The sequence below is a fragment of the Platalea leucorodia genome (assembly GCF_965183815.1).
Source record: "Platalea leucorodia genome assembly, chromosome: Z".
NCBI lineage: Eukaryota > Metazoa > Chordata > Aves > Pelecaniformes > Threskiornithidae > Platalea > Platalea leucorodia.
The window spans coordinates 52087727-52106660 of NC_138858.1; the positions used below are offsets into that span (position 1 = coordinate 52087727).

Genomic DNA, 18934 nt, shown 5'->3' on the forward strand with positions numbered 1-18934 from the left:
ACGCTAGAAGAATCGTGCTGCTGCTGAAATGTACCGCAGAGCTCAGAAACACCAACTGGCTGCCCTAGGAGTGGACAGAGCGTGAAAGCTGGCACACGCGCGTTTTTCTTCCTCCAACGCTCTCTCTGCCCTAACCATTCCACACAGAAACAATATCTTCTTCATCTTAGATACTTTACAGAATAAGCCACCAAATGGTTACACTCATGAACAGGCTTTTGTTTCTTTTTTTTTTTTTTTTTTTTTGGTATGGAAAGGTATTTACTTGTTTCCTTATTTTTTTTTTTCCATGTTTTTTTCCCCCTCCCATTTCTGTTGCATCTAAGTGGTAGAACCTTTTCACTAGTCATAAATAGTATCAAATATTGTAAAGCAAAATAAATCAAATATTGTAAAGCAAAAGTGGTAAATCTGAAACCAAATCTAAGCATTTGATTTCATTACACTCATTTATATTCTATTACAAGATTAAACATGCTACTGTGGATCTCAGGGTACATTTTTTTGAAAATTATTTTTAAAATGTATTATCTGCCATAGGAACTGCATAATTTTTACTGTTGTAATAAAAGAAAAGGGATCCTGAAGATTATTCAGTACACACTTATGGTAAGATGGGCATAAGAGATAAAATAGTTTTGATTTCAACAACCAATCCTTTGCTCAAAATTATAACCTAACTTGCAAAGTTGGGTTTAACTTTATGGTAAATACTTGATTCTTAAATTTGCAGTTCTTGACTAGGAAAGTACAAGTATCTTCAGAACAGAGCAATGGCCCTTCCATCTGTCTGAATAAACAGCAATAACCCCCCAGCTTTCTGTCATAGACAGCCATTTTAGGAACTACATAAAGAAACAGCTATAAAAAGTGGGACTGCTCAGGAAGTGCTAGACCGTAGTGACCCCTTCCATCCTTACCCAGAAGTCCTCTCCTTTCCCTGTTACGTCCTTAACAATTACATTAACATCTACCATAAAGCATGATGTTGGTGTAAGTACTGTTTGGTCTTGCTGCTTTGTAAATTGCAGAATTGCAAACTTGCTTATTTATACTGGCAGTCCCATAAAGAATATGGTATTCAGAAATATAAGCAAGCTATGAATCCTCATATATTTTTTACTGCATCCTTGGTTTGGGTTTTTAAGGAAAACCAATGAAAAGTGACCATCAGAGAATCAAAAGTTGACACAAATTCTACTGTCTTGTTAGATGAACACAGTAGAAAGAAACAAGAAAACATAGTTAATTTTTCAACTATATTACATCCTACTCTTTTATGAGCGCCTGGTTTCATACTACAGTTATGACAGAAGAGAGACTTATGATGCCCAGTGTTGAAGAGAGTTGCCCTTTCAGTATTCTACGGTACTGCTTCTGGCTGATCAAAGCTGGCATCACAATCCATTAGAGAAGGACACTGTGCAAGTAATGTATCAAAACAGACCACAAAAGAGACTTAATGCAATCAGACTTAAATCAAACTGAGAGAGTATGGAATTTGGTTTAAATAATCTTTATTTTAAAACTTTTAAAAAGCAATGCATTAGAACATTTGATTTAGAATTTTAAAATTTCTGCTATATTTTATACTCATAAAATAATAACCTCTGGCAGTCATTAATAAGAGTAAGGAAGCTACTTGTTAGTCAATATGCATGACAAAATGTTCTAATAATTCTTTTTATGCTATATAAGCTATTTTCCCCATTAAGTGTGCACATTTTCTCTGCCTATTGTCGATCTGCTGCTAAACATTTCACAAAAGTTTGCTCTGTCTTCAGAATCTGACACTCTAACCAGCCAGTTTAACAAATGAAAGAACACGGATTATGACAAAAAATCTCAGCAGTGATGTTAGTATAAACCTCTTCGTTTTGGGTTTGTTTGGAGGGCTTTCTTCACCTTCATTCTCTTTCATCTTACATTCCATCAGAAAAGTCCTCTGCAGAAGAGTTGTTTTTTCTTCCAACCACTGTCAAGTCTTTATTTCTTAAAATATACATTCAGAAGTATATATGAAAAGTAAACTACATTAAAAAAAAAAGATGTTACTGGCATATTTTCTCTCTCTAGAAACAACAACATGTCACAATATCTGTATGTTGAATCTTTTTTTACTATGTTTCATAACACATATCATTCATGTTCATTTAGTACTAAGAAAAAATATCAGACTCAGCATTTATATTCCAAAATTAAGATAAAATAGATTTCAGTCATGTTTTACAGGTCATTTACTTAGAAATTGGTCTCAAGAGGTAAAAAATGATTAGTGAACAATAATGATCAAGTGAGGAAAGATACAAGACATATGTGAATGTAAATATCAATATATAAAATATTATTCTGGATAACTATGTATAAATACTGGTAATTGATGTTACTGTTTTCCCATACAATAGCTCATATAGACTGTCCCTTAGTAGCCTATTATTAGGTTAATCAAAGTTTCATCTTCCCAGATAAGATCATCTCATGTACTTCTTTGGTTAACAAGACATATGCTTTCTTAGAATTATCTAAAAAATAAAGAGGATCAGTAATTGTAGATGGATTAAAACCTTCATCCACCAGTCGAAATTTTTGTTGTTTGAATGTTCCAGTCATTTCCATTTTTTCCTATAAAAGAGAGAAACATTTATTATTCAATAGAAGAGCTTCTTTTCTTTTGCTCACATTCACGTTTGCTTTTGAAAAATCTTACATCAAGTAAGGTTAATATTGTTTATTCTCATTACACTGGAAAACTAGAAGTTTTGTGCTGCTATGGACAAACACCTAGAGACATGGTGGAAAAAAGTTACAGCCCATTGCTTTCTGCATTGCTGTTCAGTGTCTCATCACAGTGTCTCATCTGGTGTAGCCCCAGCCTGCCTGAGACCATCTAGCTTCTTAATTTGTGTGCATTATAAGACTACACATCATAAAGAATCTGAGAGTAAAAACTGGCATTATCAAGAACTTCTTACTGATAGAACTCAGGAAGTTCTCTGTATCTATGATTATTGTTAGCTTAAATAAAGGGCTGAAAGAATCACATACTAAATCAGCCATACTCATACTCAGCCAGGTCCAAATAAAGGCGGATCTTTACCATACATTTTATAAAGTTTTTAAGCTTCTTTTCAGTGTCACTGTGTCCCTTGGAAAAAGTAATGGCAGGCATCTCTAGTGAGACTCTTTTCTCTGTCCTCCCTACCTCTTTTCAGCCCCACTTTATGACCTCTCTCCATTATCTTCTCTTCTGTCTTTACATTTTTATATATATGCAAACAATCTCCGAAAATGAAGAATTAAGTATTATCTCCAACAACTCAGAGAGCTATTGTATCTACTCCAGATCTACCTTCAGATTGCATCTACCCACTTGGTTGGTCTAAGAAACATTCTGACATCTTCTAAAGTATGATTACATGTCAGATCAAGCTCAATAGGTTTTTAATTTTTCCCTTAAGTTCCACCCACTACGTTCTTTCTTGGTTAATTACAGCAGCACTAACAGCAATTCATCTGTAAAGCAGGCATTTAAATTCTAAATGCAGTTCCAGATAATTGATATCTAGTCCAGGATTCAGATTCCTTCTGCCCAGCATAAAGGCTTTTTTGCACATCTGTATAGCAACAAATCTAGACTAGGTTCTCATCATGTTGTAAACTGACTACTGCAACATTCTCAAGTGTAATCTTGCTTGCTTGTATCAGAATGCTGCTGCAAATGGTATCTTCCTGGATGCATAAGACACTTATACATACATATACACATACTTCATTTTCAGGTCCTTCATAGCCTTTTCCTTTTTCCCTTTTTATTCTGAATCAGTATTCAATCTCTGATTGGCCCAGGGAACCAACTTCCATAACTTGTCTTATCTTTTCAAACAATGATTATTTTTTTCATCTTCTCCTCAGACTTAGGAGACTTCCTTCATAAACATCTTAAAAAACATTTTTGTTTGCCTTTGTCATGATGCTTTCAAAACACTTACCAGAAATGAGGATACTCATCAGACTTCATTTATCGTGATGACCAGTATTGTACATTTTCTATATTCTCCTGTATTTTTCTAGCCATTTGTAGTCCGTTATATTACATTTACATTTTTAACTCCCTGGGGGAGGGATTATTTTTTTTCCCAAATTGGACAGTTACTACAGCAAAGCACTAGTACACAGATAGGGATGACTTTGATGACTATGGTGGTGACAATAATAATGTAGATTTTTAATTCATCTTTTCAATTTACCTAGTATCTTTTCAAGTGCTTTAACTTTTGTCATTATATTACAGAGCAAATAACATTTCATTTATTGTACACAATCAGTGTCTCTTGCTTTAGCTTTACCTTTCTCTTCTCTCATTTTCACCAAATAAAATGGATTTTAGATTACTTTCTCCAGATGCAATTGTTCACATTTTACTAATCTGAATCTGTTTTCCCATGTTCATGCTTCTAATCTCCCTAAATCCTTCTGTATGATCTCTATCCTTAGTCATTTGTACAATTTCTCCCTTTTTAACATAATCTGCAAATTTTATGGACTGTTTGTGTAATTCCTTTCCCAGGACTCCATTAATGAAGACAGCAAATAGGACCAGTTCTAAATCTAATTAAGTGATATATGAAGAAGCACTTCCTGTTATTCATTTAGCCATCTCTGTATTCAAATGATGTAGATGTTTGTATGCACCATGCAATAATGCAGCTTACCTGGACTCTTAAAAAAAGAGGACAAGCATAACTTGGTAGATAGGTCACTACTTGCTTATACATTTGCTCCAAGTCTAATGACGTATTCTGCTTTAAAATAAGAGAGGCCATTCCTGCTTTTCCTTCATGATCTGGGGGAAAGGAAGTGAGATGAGAATTTTGAAATATGAATAAAGCTGACACTTTAGTGATGAGCCTTACAAAAAAGAACTGTAGTGCATTAATAAACTGCCAGTCACATATCTCCTTGCGAATTTCAATAAAGCTGGAAGATTACGTTCATATTTTATGTGGTATTGCATATATTTGGAGATCACTCAAGTGATCAATTAAGCAATAATGCTGTAAATGAGTTTGGCCGGTAAGAGTAAATGGAGTCCCACGCTCAGTATTAATCAATAAATGTGGATAAATATCAACACCATTCCTCTCTCAAAAAAAAGAGTGCTGAGCCTCTTTCCTGGATTAGCCAGTTACGTCTTCTCTTCAGTTCTAGCCTTTCTCTCTTGCCAGTATCTTCTCTCAAAACTGTGCATCTGAATGTTTTTAACAGAGAGACTAGAAGTTCTTACTGGTTTATCTGGAAAGAGAGAGCACTGTGGGTCTATGGGAAAGATCAAAATGGGTAAAATATAAAAGCAATAAACTTCAGCAATCAGAAATAACTGCATACTTTAACCATCAGCTAGTAATAACAGCAGAGACATTCTGCCAATCTTATCTTTTGTCTTCTTTCTATATTTTTTTGCTAATGCTACAAAGTCTATGAGGAACTTGATTTGTTTATGTTTAAGTGCAATTACCAAGACAGTCGCATAAACTGGCTAGGAATCTGCAGGTAAATGTATAGGAAATGAGAAGCTCTCGTATTTTTGAGTCTGATTTTCAGTCAGTCTTCTTTATTATGATCTTTCTTGTTGTGTGGCTTTAAACTATACGTAAGTGACACTTTTTTCCATTTTAAACTCTTCTGTGATTTTGGTGGGTTCACCCTGGCCAACAACCAAACACGCAGCCAGATTCTCACTCACTCCCTTCTCCTCTGGGATGGGAAGGGAATAGAAGGAAAGCAAGAAGACTCATGTATCAAGATAATGGCAGTTTAATAGGGAAAGCAAAAGCTGCATGCGCAAGCAAAGCAAACCAGGACTTCATTCACTATTTCCCATCATCAAGCAGATGTCCAGCTACTTCCTGCAGGGCAGGGCCTCACTCAGCACATGCAGTGGTTGCTTGGGAAGACAAATGCCATAACCACAAACATCTCACCCTCTTCCTTTCCCCAAGCTTTTATTACTGAGCATGGCATCATATGATATGGAATATCCCTTTGGCCAGTTTGGGCGTGCTGTCCCACCTGCGTCTGCTCCCAGCTTCTTGCCTGTCCCCAGCATACTCGCTGCAGGGAGAAAGCCTTGATACTCTGCAAGCTCTGTTCAGTGATAGCCAAGTGTTGTTATCAACACTGTTTTACCCACCAGTGCAAAGCACAGCACCATATGGACTCCTGTAAAGAAACTTATCTCTATCCCAGCCATGCCTAGTGCACATTTTAAAAAAAGATTTAGCATGAATGGGAACCAAGCCCAGATGATCTCATGAAAATTAACAAAAAAAATTATTAAAAAGAAATTAATATATTTTCTTTTTTAATAATTTATTTATTTTTCTCCTTGTTTTCTTTTTCACCTTGTTTTTGGTTTTATAATATGTTTGTTTGAAGAGGGTTTACGAGGCTAAGTGAAAAGTGAAATAAGACAGAATGTCTTCATACCGTTTCCTTTAGAGATACTTTAATTCTTACCTTGTTGACATTTTATTTTGACACATGGATGTGTGGATTTTCCACGGATATGAATTTAATAAAACTTTAAACTTTAATTTAGATTATGCAGCTATCACAAATTAATGAAAGATAACTTTTCAAAAATACACATCACTCCATACACATAAAAATACATGATTCACTGGCTCACTCACAATCTGGTGGTATATTCATTATCTACATCTACATTTTAGCTAGGTATTAAACAAATGACTCAATCAGAAGTGATTCATAGGTTTAAAACATGCAATAAAAGAATTACTAACCTAGGGGAAGAAAAACATACAGCTAAAGCTTCTTTTACCTGGCACAGATACACCATACACATTTGCTTCTTGTATGAAGTCCAACATTACAATGACATCAGAAACTTCCATAGTTGCAACATTCTCCCCTTTCCATCTAAAACGTGAAAAAAAATTTAATCCCATGAAAACATATGGACACTTCCTCTCCAAAAAACATTAACTTTAGTAGGAACTCCATTTATTTCAGACTAACAACACTTCAAATTTGTTTCCACTTGTCACATATTGATCTGATCACCAGAAGACAACACTTGCAATTCAAATGGTACTGGATATTAGCTGTCACTATAAAGCGCAATGAAAGCTTATCATAATCCGATATAATGGTTTTCAAAATTTTCACATGTATCTAAAGGTATCAAATGTGACCAGTCTTTACTATTTGATACATTTTTCTCCAGTATCCAACTTCCTTGCTCACAGCAAAACCATCACTAGTTACTATGCTTATTGGAAGGACTGTTCAAAGAGCTGTAATTCCTACAAAATATTCTGGAAATGAGCTATCCAGCACCACAGGAACACTTTTTACAAAATTAAGCCCCTATCATCCACTTCAAGATCATTATAAACGACATCACAATAGTAGTAAACTGAACACTTCTGGTTGAAAACAAATAGAACAATATTATTCTATTCTGCATGTCCATGTTTTTTAATGAAGAAATGTGAAAAGAAACAATGATTATACCTGAAAGTATCTCCAATCCTATCCCAAAAATAGAGAAAATTCTCATTGTCTTGAACCATTAGATCTCCAGTATTAAAATAAACATCTCCCTTCTTAAATACCTCACAGAGTAATTTCTTTTCTGTGTGTCTCTTATTGCCAGCGTAACCAAAGAAGGGGTTCTTCGCATTGACTTTGGAAATGAGAAGACCAGCCTCACCTATACAGAGAAGTTGAAAGAATGTAAACCTAAGGTATCATTGCACATTTCCTGTACTTTACATTAATATTAATTTGGCACATATGATTTTACAAGACCAGGAACCAGGTTTGGAAGGGTTTAGTATATAAGAACCAATAATAATAACTTACCTCTTTCTACTGCTTATACAACTCCTGTGGTCACTTCTACAGGCAAAGTGACCATAAAGACACAGTACTATATTGTCCACTCAAATTCCCAGCCTTTTGTATTTCTTCCTGATGACTCATCAAACAGTTTTCTCCCAGAACTGTCATCTATCAATTGTGAGTACACTAGTAGGTTTAATATCCTCTCAAAGTGCACACTTCAAGTGAATATTATGTCCAACTCCCCACACCTTACTGAACTTCACCACCTTCCTACTGAAAAACTAGTGTTAATAAAAAGCAGGTGTTCAACCCAGGCATTAAAACCCTATTTAGTCTCCTGATTCAGAAGTTCCGAGAACACTTCTTAAGAATTTTCATTAATGTGATATAACCTCATTGCTTTCTTTCTGTAGTAAAATGAGAAAGTTTTAATATAATTTTTTTCCTTAAAAAATAGGGAGAGATGAGGATAGGATTATCTTGTTATGCATGTAGAGTATCAGTGTGTTAGTTTGCTGAAAGTGGAATAGTTGTATGAAATCCTAACCTTTTTGGAAGCACATTCTGAACAGTAAAGCTTAAAAGTGACATTACTTTGTATCAGAGACAAGAATTATAAATATGAAAATATATAAAAATAAAACTGTGTCCAAACGTATGCACAATTTTTAATTAAGGCTTCCTCCTCATGAAAGAGCTGTGCCTTTTTGCCATAAATTGGTAGTGTTTAAGGTGACTATATTTTCCTGAAAGTGCCCATCTTTAATTAAGACCTGCTAGAGAATGTCTTAACTCCTTTGAAAAATCTGCTTCAGCTCCCTGTTAAAGCTGTCTGCCTGACTTTTAATATGAGTTTTTCTTGCTTCAGCTTCCAGGCATTAATTACAGCTGTTACCTTCCTACAGTACAACAGAGATGCTTCAGTATCTGATAAACACTTTGAAAATAGGTATAATAAAGAGATACCAGATATTTGATAAGTATTTTGAAGACAGCTATAATCAAGCAACCTCTTTAAAAAAAAAGCAAAAACCAAAACCCAAACACCTGATAACCTTAATCAACTCACTTAGTCAGGAACACTTAACCTCTCACCAAAAAGCATCTGCTCTAATCCACCAGTCTTTCTTGTAGATCTCTTAGGCAACCATCTCACTATGTTAACCTCCTTTAAAAACCACAGATGTCACTATCTACATATTCAGAGATAACATCACATCATCACTTTTGAACATTGCTCTTCTGTGAATATATTCAGGGATGTCCTAAGTTCTTCTGGTGTCAGCACTGGTATGTTTAATAATGTTCTGTCTTAGATCAAAAATCATATTGCTTTTGTCAGAGCAAAGAGTAATAGCTGATGCTGGCATAGTACAGTAACACAATAGCAAGACTCCTTATAAAAATTCTCCGGAGTATTTGTATTACAATCAAAATGCTGTTATATCCTATTAAAATACATACTTACCTTTCTTAACTTTTTCACACCAACCATGCTTATTTCTAATTGGTTCATCTTTTTGGAAATCATACTTGATTAAATCAAATGGGAAAAAAAGCTAAAAAAGGGAAAAAGGGTCATCAGTTATTCATCTACACAGTGACATCTGGTGGCAGCAAATACAAGCAAGGCAACCTTTACTCCAGTCTTGCTCACCTAAGAGTAGAATGTAGTTTCATATAAAACTGAAAATACTCTGTATGTAAACTTACACCATTTCCTGGAGGTAAGCAACATCAAAACATTTTTATAATCTTGTAACTTTCAAAAATACTTGGTGAAGACGCAGAACCGTAATTTTGTTAATTTTCTTACAAATAAGTTACGGGATCCACATATCAGTGGAAGAGCCTACATGAGTCAGCATAACAGAAGCATATCTGGAATTTAACTGACATTTAATGGTGGTGGCTGATATGAAAAGTGTTCTTGGTGTCTTCTGGCACCTAAAACAACTGGCAAAGCAAAAGCCTAAATCTCCTTACAAAGGGAAACCTGCTTCCTGTTGGGCTTTACTCTTGCTTAACTAGACTCCATTCTTCCCTCAAGCTTTCTCAGGCTGGTGTATGGTGGAAAGTCTTATCACAAGCACCAGCAGAAGGATATGTGCTGCCATGTCATTTGACATGGCTATGTAGCTGTGCATGTTCCACAGTTATGTCAGGGTTAGTTCTGCATTTTACTGAAATACTGTGAACCCTTGAGTCCTGACACTGCTGACCTAACTGACCTCCTAGTTATGTTTTACAACTAACCTTCCTTTTGCAAAAGGATCACAGAGAATGGGGCTCTGAGTAAGATGAAGGAGAGGGCAAGATACTCTTATCAACACTAGAAATTGCAATACTTTTTTCCTCTAATATATAGGGTCTGACTTGTATTTTGCTTCATTTCTCTACTGTGATATAAATTCAAATTAGACCTTTGAGAGGCATTGACAGATATCACATGCCTGATACTATATGGACCACTGTGTTTGCAGTTATTATCCTAAGGCTTCAGTTTGCCCCACTTGGGATTCTGATTTCCCTTTTCATAAGGAAGTATATCAGCAATCTATTTAACAACTAGTCAAACCAAGGATATACAATTTTCTTCTCCTGGAGAAGTCTTGGCAAGCAGAGAAAACAATTTAAAAAACTTAGGAATATATACTTGCAGTCTTCACAGTAAGGAACTGCAATATAATTTAAGGATAATGTTATGAAAGTGCCTGAAGTAAAGGGTAAGATGCTAAAACATAAACGCCTTGCTTTTCTGCAACTAATTTGGCTGAAGAGTTGCATAATTATTTTATCCTAATTGGAAATGTTGCTGTAACTATATCACATGATTTTGTTTTCAGGGAAGTCTGAATAAATAGCAACTTGATTCAAATATCAAGCACACAGTATCAGCCTCATATGGACAAACTTATTTCACTCAGTCTTTTCAATGTTCACCACTCTGTTTTCCTTATACCCTAAGACTGAAACAAAAAGATATTTGTAACAGTTGATGAAAGCAACAAGGTCATGGCGTGCAAAATCAAGTCATGTTCCAAGAACTGGACACTTTTTGGATAAAGTGAAGGGTATTTTTTAGTAATAACTACAGACTATAGCATTTACCAAAGTCAAGAATTTGAGAGCCAAAAAGTTCACATTAATTAGAAAATAACTGTATTATTCTTGATGAACAGAATGGGAGGTATTCATAATAAATACAAGTCATTTTTTCTTAGAGTCTTTTCTTTTGGCTGTCTACATTTAATTGCCATTCTCTTTCACTTTCTTTTTTACCTTGATATTTACTACTTTCATACATTTCATATGACAGACCAAATGCAATGAATAATATAAAGAATGAAATGGTATAAAATGAAATGTTATTCTGATATTTTTGTGTTTGATTAGAAATGCAGTGTGCCCTGTTCAGTTCCATCTTTATCTGTTCATTCCTTCAGAGCTCAATAGCTGTATCTTTTCAACATAGTAGTCTATATGATGCATTATTTTAAGTTGTTATAAATACTCGGAAGCTTTAATTTAGTATCTGAGATCATTTAAAAACTGTTGAGACTTTTATTATTTATGTTGCTGTATACATCTTTCAGTGCCTGCAACTTCAGAGTATTAACTATGCCTATTCCAGTTAGCTCTTTGAAATAATAGTCATGCAAACACATAATTAAAAGGAGAAAACACCACATATTGCATTAGACGTGCATAATGAAACTATGCCAATATATATTCTGTGCAAACAGCTGTCTCTGTGCAAACAGCTTTCTTTTCATATTCAATACTAGAAAATGAAAGCTCCAGAGCAAAGCATTTAGTCTGGGTACAGGCCTACATGTGTTTTCTCTCATTATTTAAAATTTATTGGAAAAGAGGGCCTGAGCTGTTGAAGCATTACCATATTACTTTCAGAGTACTGCGTGCAGCATTCATAATTTTAATTTAAATTTTACTCCCTAAAGCACCACATAAATGTACCAAACAAAAAGCATAATTTATCTAGCTGAAACTTAAAATGAGTTAAACTGCAACATTATTGTCTGTTAATATGCTGCCTGAATGTTATCTAATAACAGGGTCCTTCCCCCCTCCTTTTTTTTTTTAATTGACTGGAAATAAGTGAGTTTAAATATTGGTTTGAAAATAGTTTTGAAATTCCTAAAGTTTCAACTTATAGTGAATGCTCACAGAACCTTCATCAGAGAACAAAGATCACAAGCTATTGCTTTTTAATTAGTTATTTGTTTTAGAGTTGAGATATTATTGAATTCTCTAGAACATCTGTTTATAAAACAAAGCTTTACATTTACTAGATTTAGTTCCAAGCATATTAAAAAAGCGAAATGTAAGAAAAAAAATAGTATCATCATATCTTATAAATGTTTTAAAAATACACTTGTAATGCCTTATTTATGCTGTAAAGAGTAGGTGTACAGATCCTCTGCATAGTTTTGTTAGCCAAAGGAAACAAAACCAAGAAAAAAACTTTTAAAGCTATGCTTGATATTAACTGAATCACCACATATTGTAATAAAATACCTTGGAATACACTTGAAGTACCTTAGGTTATTTTAGCTCAGAACTATTCAAAAGAGCAGAAACAACACTAATTTTCATTGGCCCATGAACTTAAGAGCTTCCATTGCTTGGATTAACACATGCCAATGTTCTTCCTGTGAATCCAGTTTTCCAGGGTATTAAGATTTACTTAAACCTAACTTTGTTTACTGTTAAACTAAAAAGTATCTCTTCTGCCACTTGTTATATGACTGTATGAAAAAAGTGCATAATGCTAAGCCTGCACTGCTGTGTGAAAGTCAAAATATTCTGTATGTTGAAATGATTTATGATTTGTTATAAGATTCAAATGTTTCTCAGCTCAAAGCTGATTTTTATCCATACAGTTTTGAGTAAAAGAGATTTAGATTCCTGTAACAGTGAGAATACTTATGCTTAAAATAATGAAAAAATACATTTATAAATAAAGTTTGGAATATTTTTTTTTACATGCTGGTTTTTTCATGTGTACTTGCCATGGGTTATTTTTAGCCCTTCTCACAAGCTTCCTTGGATCTCGTTAGTCCCACTCTTCCATTGCATGTTCTCTGCCATCACTCAGAATTTATTTCAGTGTAAGAAAGAGACTTTTATATATATTTGATAGACATGACTGAGAGTCTTACACATTTTTCCCTTATCACATTTATGTAAGTACACACATAATGTATGTCATATATAATAAAATTAATCATTAATATTAACTACATACATATGTATGCCAGATGTAATTATTAAACAGTAATTTATTATATTACTATGTTAATCTAGACACTATCTTCTTTGTAAAATATTTTAAGCTTTACCAGCTGAAAAGCTATTCAGAGGCTTCTACTTTTCTGTTCATTGACTCAATAAGAACATCCTTATTGAAGGATTTATTCATATACCACAGTGATGCTTTCAAGCACATGAATCCCTCTTATATACACAGTATAGTGTAAAAATAAGTGCAAACAAAAGCATTGCTTCAAGTTAACATCTCACACACAGTGGCTTCTTGGATCTCTGGCAACTGCTATAACATTAATCTGTTTCTTCATGTTAACATGTGTCTTCCAAATTATTTATGAAAACAAATGTGTTATGTGGAACCTTAATATTTATCACAAGTGTTTGTTCCCAACCATTGGCAGCTACTGACAGAAAAGTTACTTTGCTCATTCTGAGAGCTCAATTTGTCTTTTAAAGCTGTAACTTTGGTCTGCGTTTCACCTTTAGAAACTGTGCCATTGACATTACCTACAACAGAAATGCCTTCCTATTTCTCTTCCTTTTTCCCTGCGAAAAATATTATACTTTGAACTTACCTGCTATTATTCCCACTATATTCCCTGGGTTTTTATACGGCATTTAATTCATTCTGACTGTGCAATTATGCCAGTAGAAAGAGAATGAGTTTCTTCCTTCTCCTTTACTGTATCACATATATGAACACACAAGGCTCTTTCCCCCTTTCTCAGATCTCTCTCTTTCTATTCCCAGTTTAGGAAATAGCTGTTTAGGAAACCCTCGAGAGTATGTCTAACGGTATCTCCTCATATCATCCCATGTGTCAAGAGAATAATGTTTCAAAAGTTGTTGTAGCATTTCTTTGAAGAAACAAAAAAAATTAGGAATTGGATGGCTGGGCTTTGCCTGTGCCATTCTCTGCTTTCCAGCAGGAGACAGTCTCCCCTTCCAACTTCAGACCATTCATGGGTCAGCAAATCAGAAATAAAGCCCTCTCCTTCACATATTGCTAGATGTCCAGTGGATGTCATTCAGACTTAAGTAAAACAAACACAACAGCTACACTTCAGAATGCATTGTTTAATAATCTGTAACCTGTAAAATGTATTTAAAAAAAAAACACAACAAATGCCTGAAATAAGTCAAAATGAACTTGTCTATGGCATTAAAATACATAGTTAGTTTGTGTCACAATACTCACAGATTGCGGAGTAATCAAAAACACATATAAAAGGTCCCTGAATTGAAGCATTTGTTTTAATATGTACTTTAAAAAAAAAAAAAAAAATCACTAAAAAGTATGTCTCATGATACTTTCAACATTCCTTCTCTCCCTTAACATCTTTTAGACTTTTCTGAAACTACACTATATCTAAGCCCTTGTTCATGTGAACACTACTCTGCTTCAGCATATGAGGGAGCTAGCTGCTCCTGCAGACATGTGTCATGAAGCAGACTGAAAGAACTGCCATCCAGAGGAACTGCACGGGTGACAGAAGCAGAGCCCCAGTAGTTAACAGATTGCAGAACTGTTCATTTGAGACATGTAACTATTGTAATATTAATATGCCATGTTGTTCCGCTGACACAAATTATTTCACAGAGAGAGACCGTGTATGTCGCACAACCATAAATGCTCTGGATCAAAACATATTACTTATGAAAAAGCTCCTGATGGAGCTTCGGAGTGGTCTCCAAAACCTCCTTGATTTGGAAGAGATTTGGGGCAGTTCTGTTTCCACATAAAAAGGGTCATATAATCCATCCACTGACCTGGCTAGACATACCATGCCCATGTAACCAAAGCAAGGTAGTTTGTCTCTGCACTGAATCTGGTTTTCAGTGACAACCTTCATTCTTCCCTCAAACTCTACAGTCACAGAATGCCAAATGTATATACCCTGGGGGAAGGGTTGGGAGCCAATACTACCTCAGGTCCCTTAGAGAACGGTAGTAGCTAAATACTGAGCCTGCTCACAGAGAATGTGCTTTAGCTACTTTCCTTATGACAGAAACTATGGAAATAACTGAAGACTTACTGCAGATTTACTTCTAGGGAAAAGAGAGTATTGAAAAAGACAGAATAAAACTGATTTCAAGCCAAGCCAAATGGAATGAATGGCTTTTTCCGGTTCATAAAATATCTTATGGTCTTTCCATATTCATCCTGAGTAAGCAAGAGGACAATCCATAATTATCTTAGCAGACTATACTGATGTTTCCATAGACTATAAGAGTTCCAACTTGGAATAGTATATAAATTATAGAAAAGATGTCTAGGGAGATCAAGTATTCAGTTATAACTGCATTTATTTTTTAACTGCAGTTTGCATGAACTATTCTTTCTCTTAATCTGCAGTGACTAACTCAAATCATAAGTCTAATCATTAAAGAGGAGAAAGTCGCATGTTTCATGTGCAAAAAACCCTAAAATACTAATCTTCCTCTTGGAAACACAAACAGCATATGTCATTGGCACACGAAGTGCCACTATTAATACATGCAAAACCCTCACACTACTTGATTACAAATACAGATAATTAAAACAATAAATAGGTAATTTCAAGTCTAATCCTTTATCTGCTGTAACCTTTACATGGTATTTCCAAATAGTTAATGACTTATGACAAAACTCCGTCAAAAGTTCTGAAATACTGAAAACAAGTTTACTCAAGTCTGGAACAAATGTAAAATTTCATATGATTAAAAAAAAAAAAGGTTTAAAATAATTAAAGCATGTGGCTTAGAAAAGTCGGAAACAAAAATCAACATCAGTGCTAAGGCTCCTGATTCACCTACTACTCCCTAAATTCCAGATTCCTTATTTCCTGTAGTGGATCTGTACCCTTCCAGAGACATCCATCAGCACCAGATGTCCACCGTGCATACTACAGGGCATCAGTTAGGTAGAACAGAGAATCAGCAGACTCAGTCTGATTAAATTCCTGAGCTCTCAATAGTTTCTGAAAAACACACTAGCTTTTGTGGTGTTTTTCTGAGTGTTTCCATGTTCCTCCCTGCAGTCTGGGTTCCTGTCCCAGAAGTGAAGAATTCCTCTGGCCTCGAGTTGTAAAGTAGTCTGCGGTGATTGTAATGTGGTTATGCTGTATTGAAGTTGTTGACCATGGAACATATGCTGCCTAGAAACCATTTGCACGTCATCAGGGGATACCTCTGATGTATTTCCAAACAATATTTTTACATCATCCTCTGAAAAAAACTTTTGTCAGGACATTTTACTATCAGTTCTCCTCAGGAGCACAAATGCCACTTAAGTCAGCAGGATTTGTATATATAGATGGGTATCTCAGCATAGATAGGTATCTCAGTTTGCAAATTCTAGGCAATGCGTGTAGTCCTATTTATTTCACGAAGAGTAAGAAGTGGCATAAATAACAACATAATGCTAAATATCTAGTCTCCTTGCTATAAAGCCTTGCTAAATAATCTTTCATGTTATTAGCTAAAGCTTGGGACACATGTTACTTACTGACTTCTCAAACCATTTAAGAGATGGTACTAATAGGACTCAAAGGGAAAAATCTATCTGTGAATTTCAAACTGAAATAAATTCTTCTTCATTTACTCAGGAGGATGAAGGAAAAACCACTATGTGTGATATAAATAATATGTAATCCTCTTCCCCAAGACATATAACTTCCACTGTCAAAGCTGATGAAATACAAAACAGAGACTATTGAATAAGCAGTGAGAAAATGTATGTTTTTTCTAGTTTTAGTAACCTAGAACAAACAAAATAAATATAGCAGAATTGATAGATAAAGGGGCATAGAATTTTTAACTTAATACCCTTGGCAAGTATTGTCTGTCACAGTTACTCAACAGTGATTGTATTTGCATTGTGTTATCTTTGAAATTTCTGAATTATGATACAGACTAGATGTAGAGTAGTTTGAGTTACTTGTGTTTAATTGCACCTAGGTATAAAATATCTCTTAAAGTTATATCTGCCTATATGTTAATTTATTTTTATTACTACTAATTCCCATTTATGCCAAATATTTACATAGTAATATGCAATATAAATATACTTTTTGAAAACAGCTCTAAATATAAACTGTAGAACACTAAGTCAGAACAGGACACTTGTATGTTTACTTCACAGATGATTAAAACAAATCCAATTTCTTCTTTTGTCCCTTAATACAGTAGAGATCTGAAATGATACTTCGAACCTACTCAAGACTGTCAGAAGAGAGGCAAGGCCTTTTTGACTCTTGTGGACTTTAAGAAAAATCTAAGTGTTACTGCTGAAAGTATAACTGGGTTGGGTGCTAAGCACTATCTGGAATACTTTGGCAGCCACGATTTTACAGAGGGTCAATTAAACTTGCAATAACTAAGTTAGAAAATTTACCTTGGACTTATGACTGCCGCCCCATGTCCTGTGGTCAAACTGAGAAACACGTTTACCTTCAGCACTCCCTTTTACAAAGTACAATGTAAATAAATAGTCACCTTATAAAAGAAATTGGTGCGTCCAACAGATCCGATTTTTCCTGTGTGGTTCATGAAACAAATGTTTCCTTCAGTAGCACCATAAAACTCACAGATCTTAACAGCACCAAATCTGTCTAAAAATTCTCTCCATACATCATTCCTCACTCCATTTCCAACTGCTAGTCGGACTTTGTGATTTTTTTCTCCTTCTTTCTGTTAAAAAAAGAAAAAAAATAATTTATAATATAATGATAACTGCATTTGATTGTTACATATATTGTAGGGAAAATATACCTTCTTTAAATACATCAAGTATAAATAATAACAAAAAAAGAAAAACAGCAACTAAGAAGTTAAAGTTGGCATAACTTGCCTACAGCTACAATGTAGCAAACTGCAATCAAAAACCTATTACCTTGTTGAACAAGCAAATGATTTCCTGACTAATGGCTACACTGATTTATAGAAATGCTTCCATATTTTAAAAGTTGTATCACCTCAGTCTGTTTGTACTCAGAGGAATTAAAAAACTGTGAAGAACAGAGAAAGGCAGGAATTATTTCTGTAAAGGGATTAAAGTCAGCAAAGATTAATAGTTACTTTCTTGTGTCTTCAGACTGATTAAAAGAAACAATCAGATTTCACACACTTGTAATATCTGTTCCTTCCCACACATTGTGTATGAGTCATCTTCTGTATTTCTTTCAATATTAAGACTTGCAAGGTTTTGTTCAATTTTACTTGGAACACATTATTTCTTGCTGATCTTGAGTCTTTATTGTTGTCAACTCCCATGTTTTATTACAAGAAACACAACAGTATGCATTCATCCAGTTCAGCGAGATCTCTAATTTTATGCATACATTCCCAAACCTTGTGATTGCACAGAGCACCTTTAAAATACAATTAGATTTAAGCTGAAGTATCAGAAAGCAGAAGTTCTAAAATGCTGTTTTTTTTTTTTTTTTTTTTTGATTTCACCTATTTTAAAATAAGACTCCCTTTTTAATCACTGCAAGTGGCAATACAGAATGCCCTAGAAGCGAGACAGCACAAAATAACTATAGGTACAGTTTGTTACCACATACCTTTAGAACTGCATAGCACTCTGGTACTGCAACACTGTCTGTATATGCCTCTATATATATACACTTCTACAAATGTATACAAACACCTCTCTATACACATATGCACATATATGCACATATTCACACTCTTTATATATATGTGTGTGTGTGTGTATATATATACACACATGTCCACATACATATACTAAAGAAAGCAGATAGTCCCTATTTTCTGTTCCTCTACTCTG

The 18934-nt window shown here is 34.5% G+C and overlaps 1 protein-coding gene across 1 annotated transcript in view; it reads right to left on the reverse strand.

Annotated features, from left to right (window-relative positions):
- Positions 1-2445: 2445 nt before the first annotated feature.
- The window catches only part of LOC309602933 (long-chain fatty acid transport protein 6-like), a gene marked incomplete at both ends in the record, with an annotated part of 39232 nt that continues 22743 nt past the window's right edge, over positions 2446-18934 (reverse strand). The window contains 6 exons of the mRNA XM_082337105.1: positions 2446-2622; positions 4713-4843; positions 6842-6939; positions 7537-7735; positions 9338-9428; positions 17638-17832. Coding sequence (XP_082193231.1) covers positions 2446-2622; positions 4713-4843; positions 6842-6939; positions 7537-7735; positions 9338-9428; positions 17638-17832 — 891 coding nt within the window. The remainder of the gene's footprint in view (positions 2623-4712; positions 4844-6841; positions 6940-7536; positions 7736-9337; positions 9429-17637; positions 17833-18934) is intronic.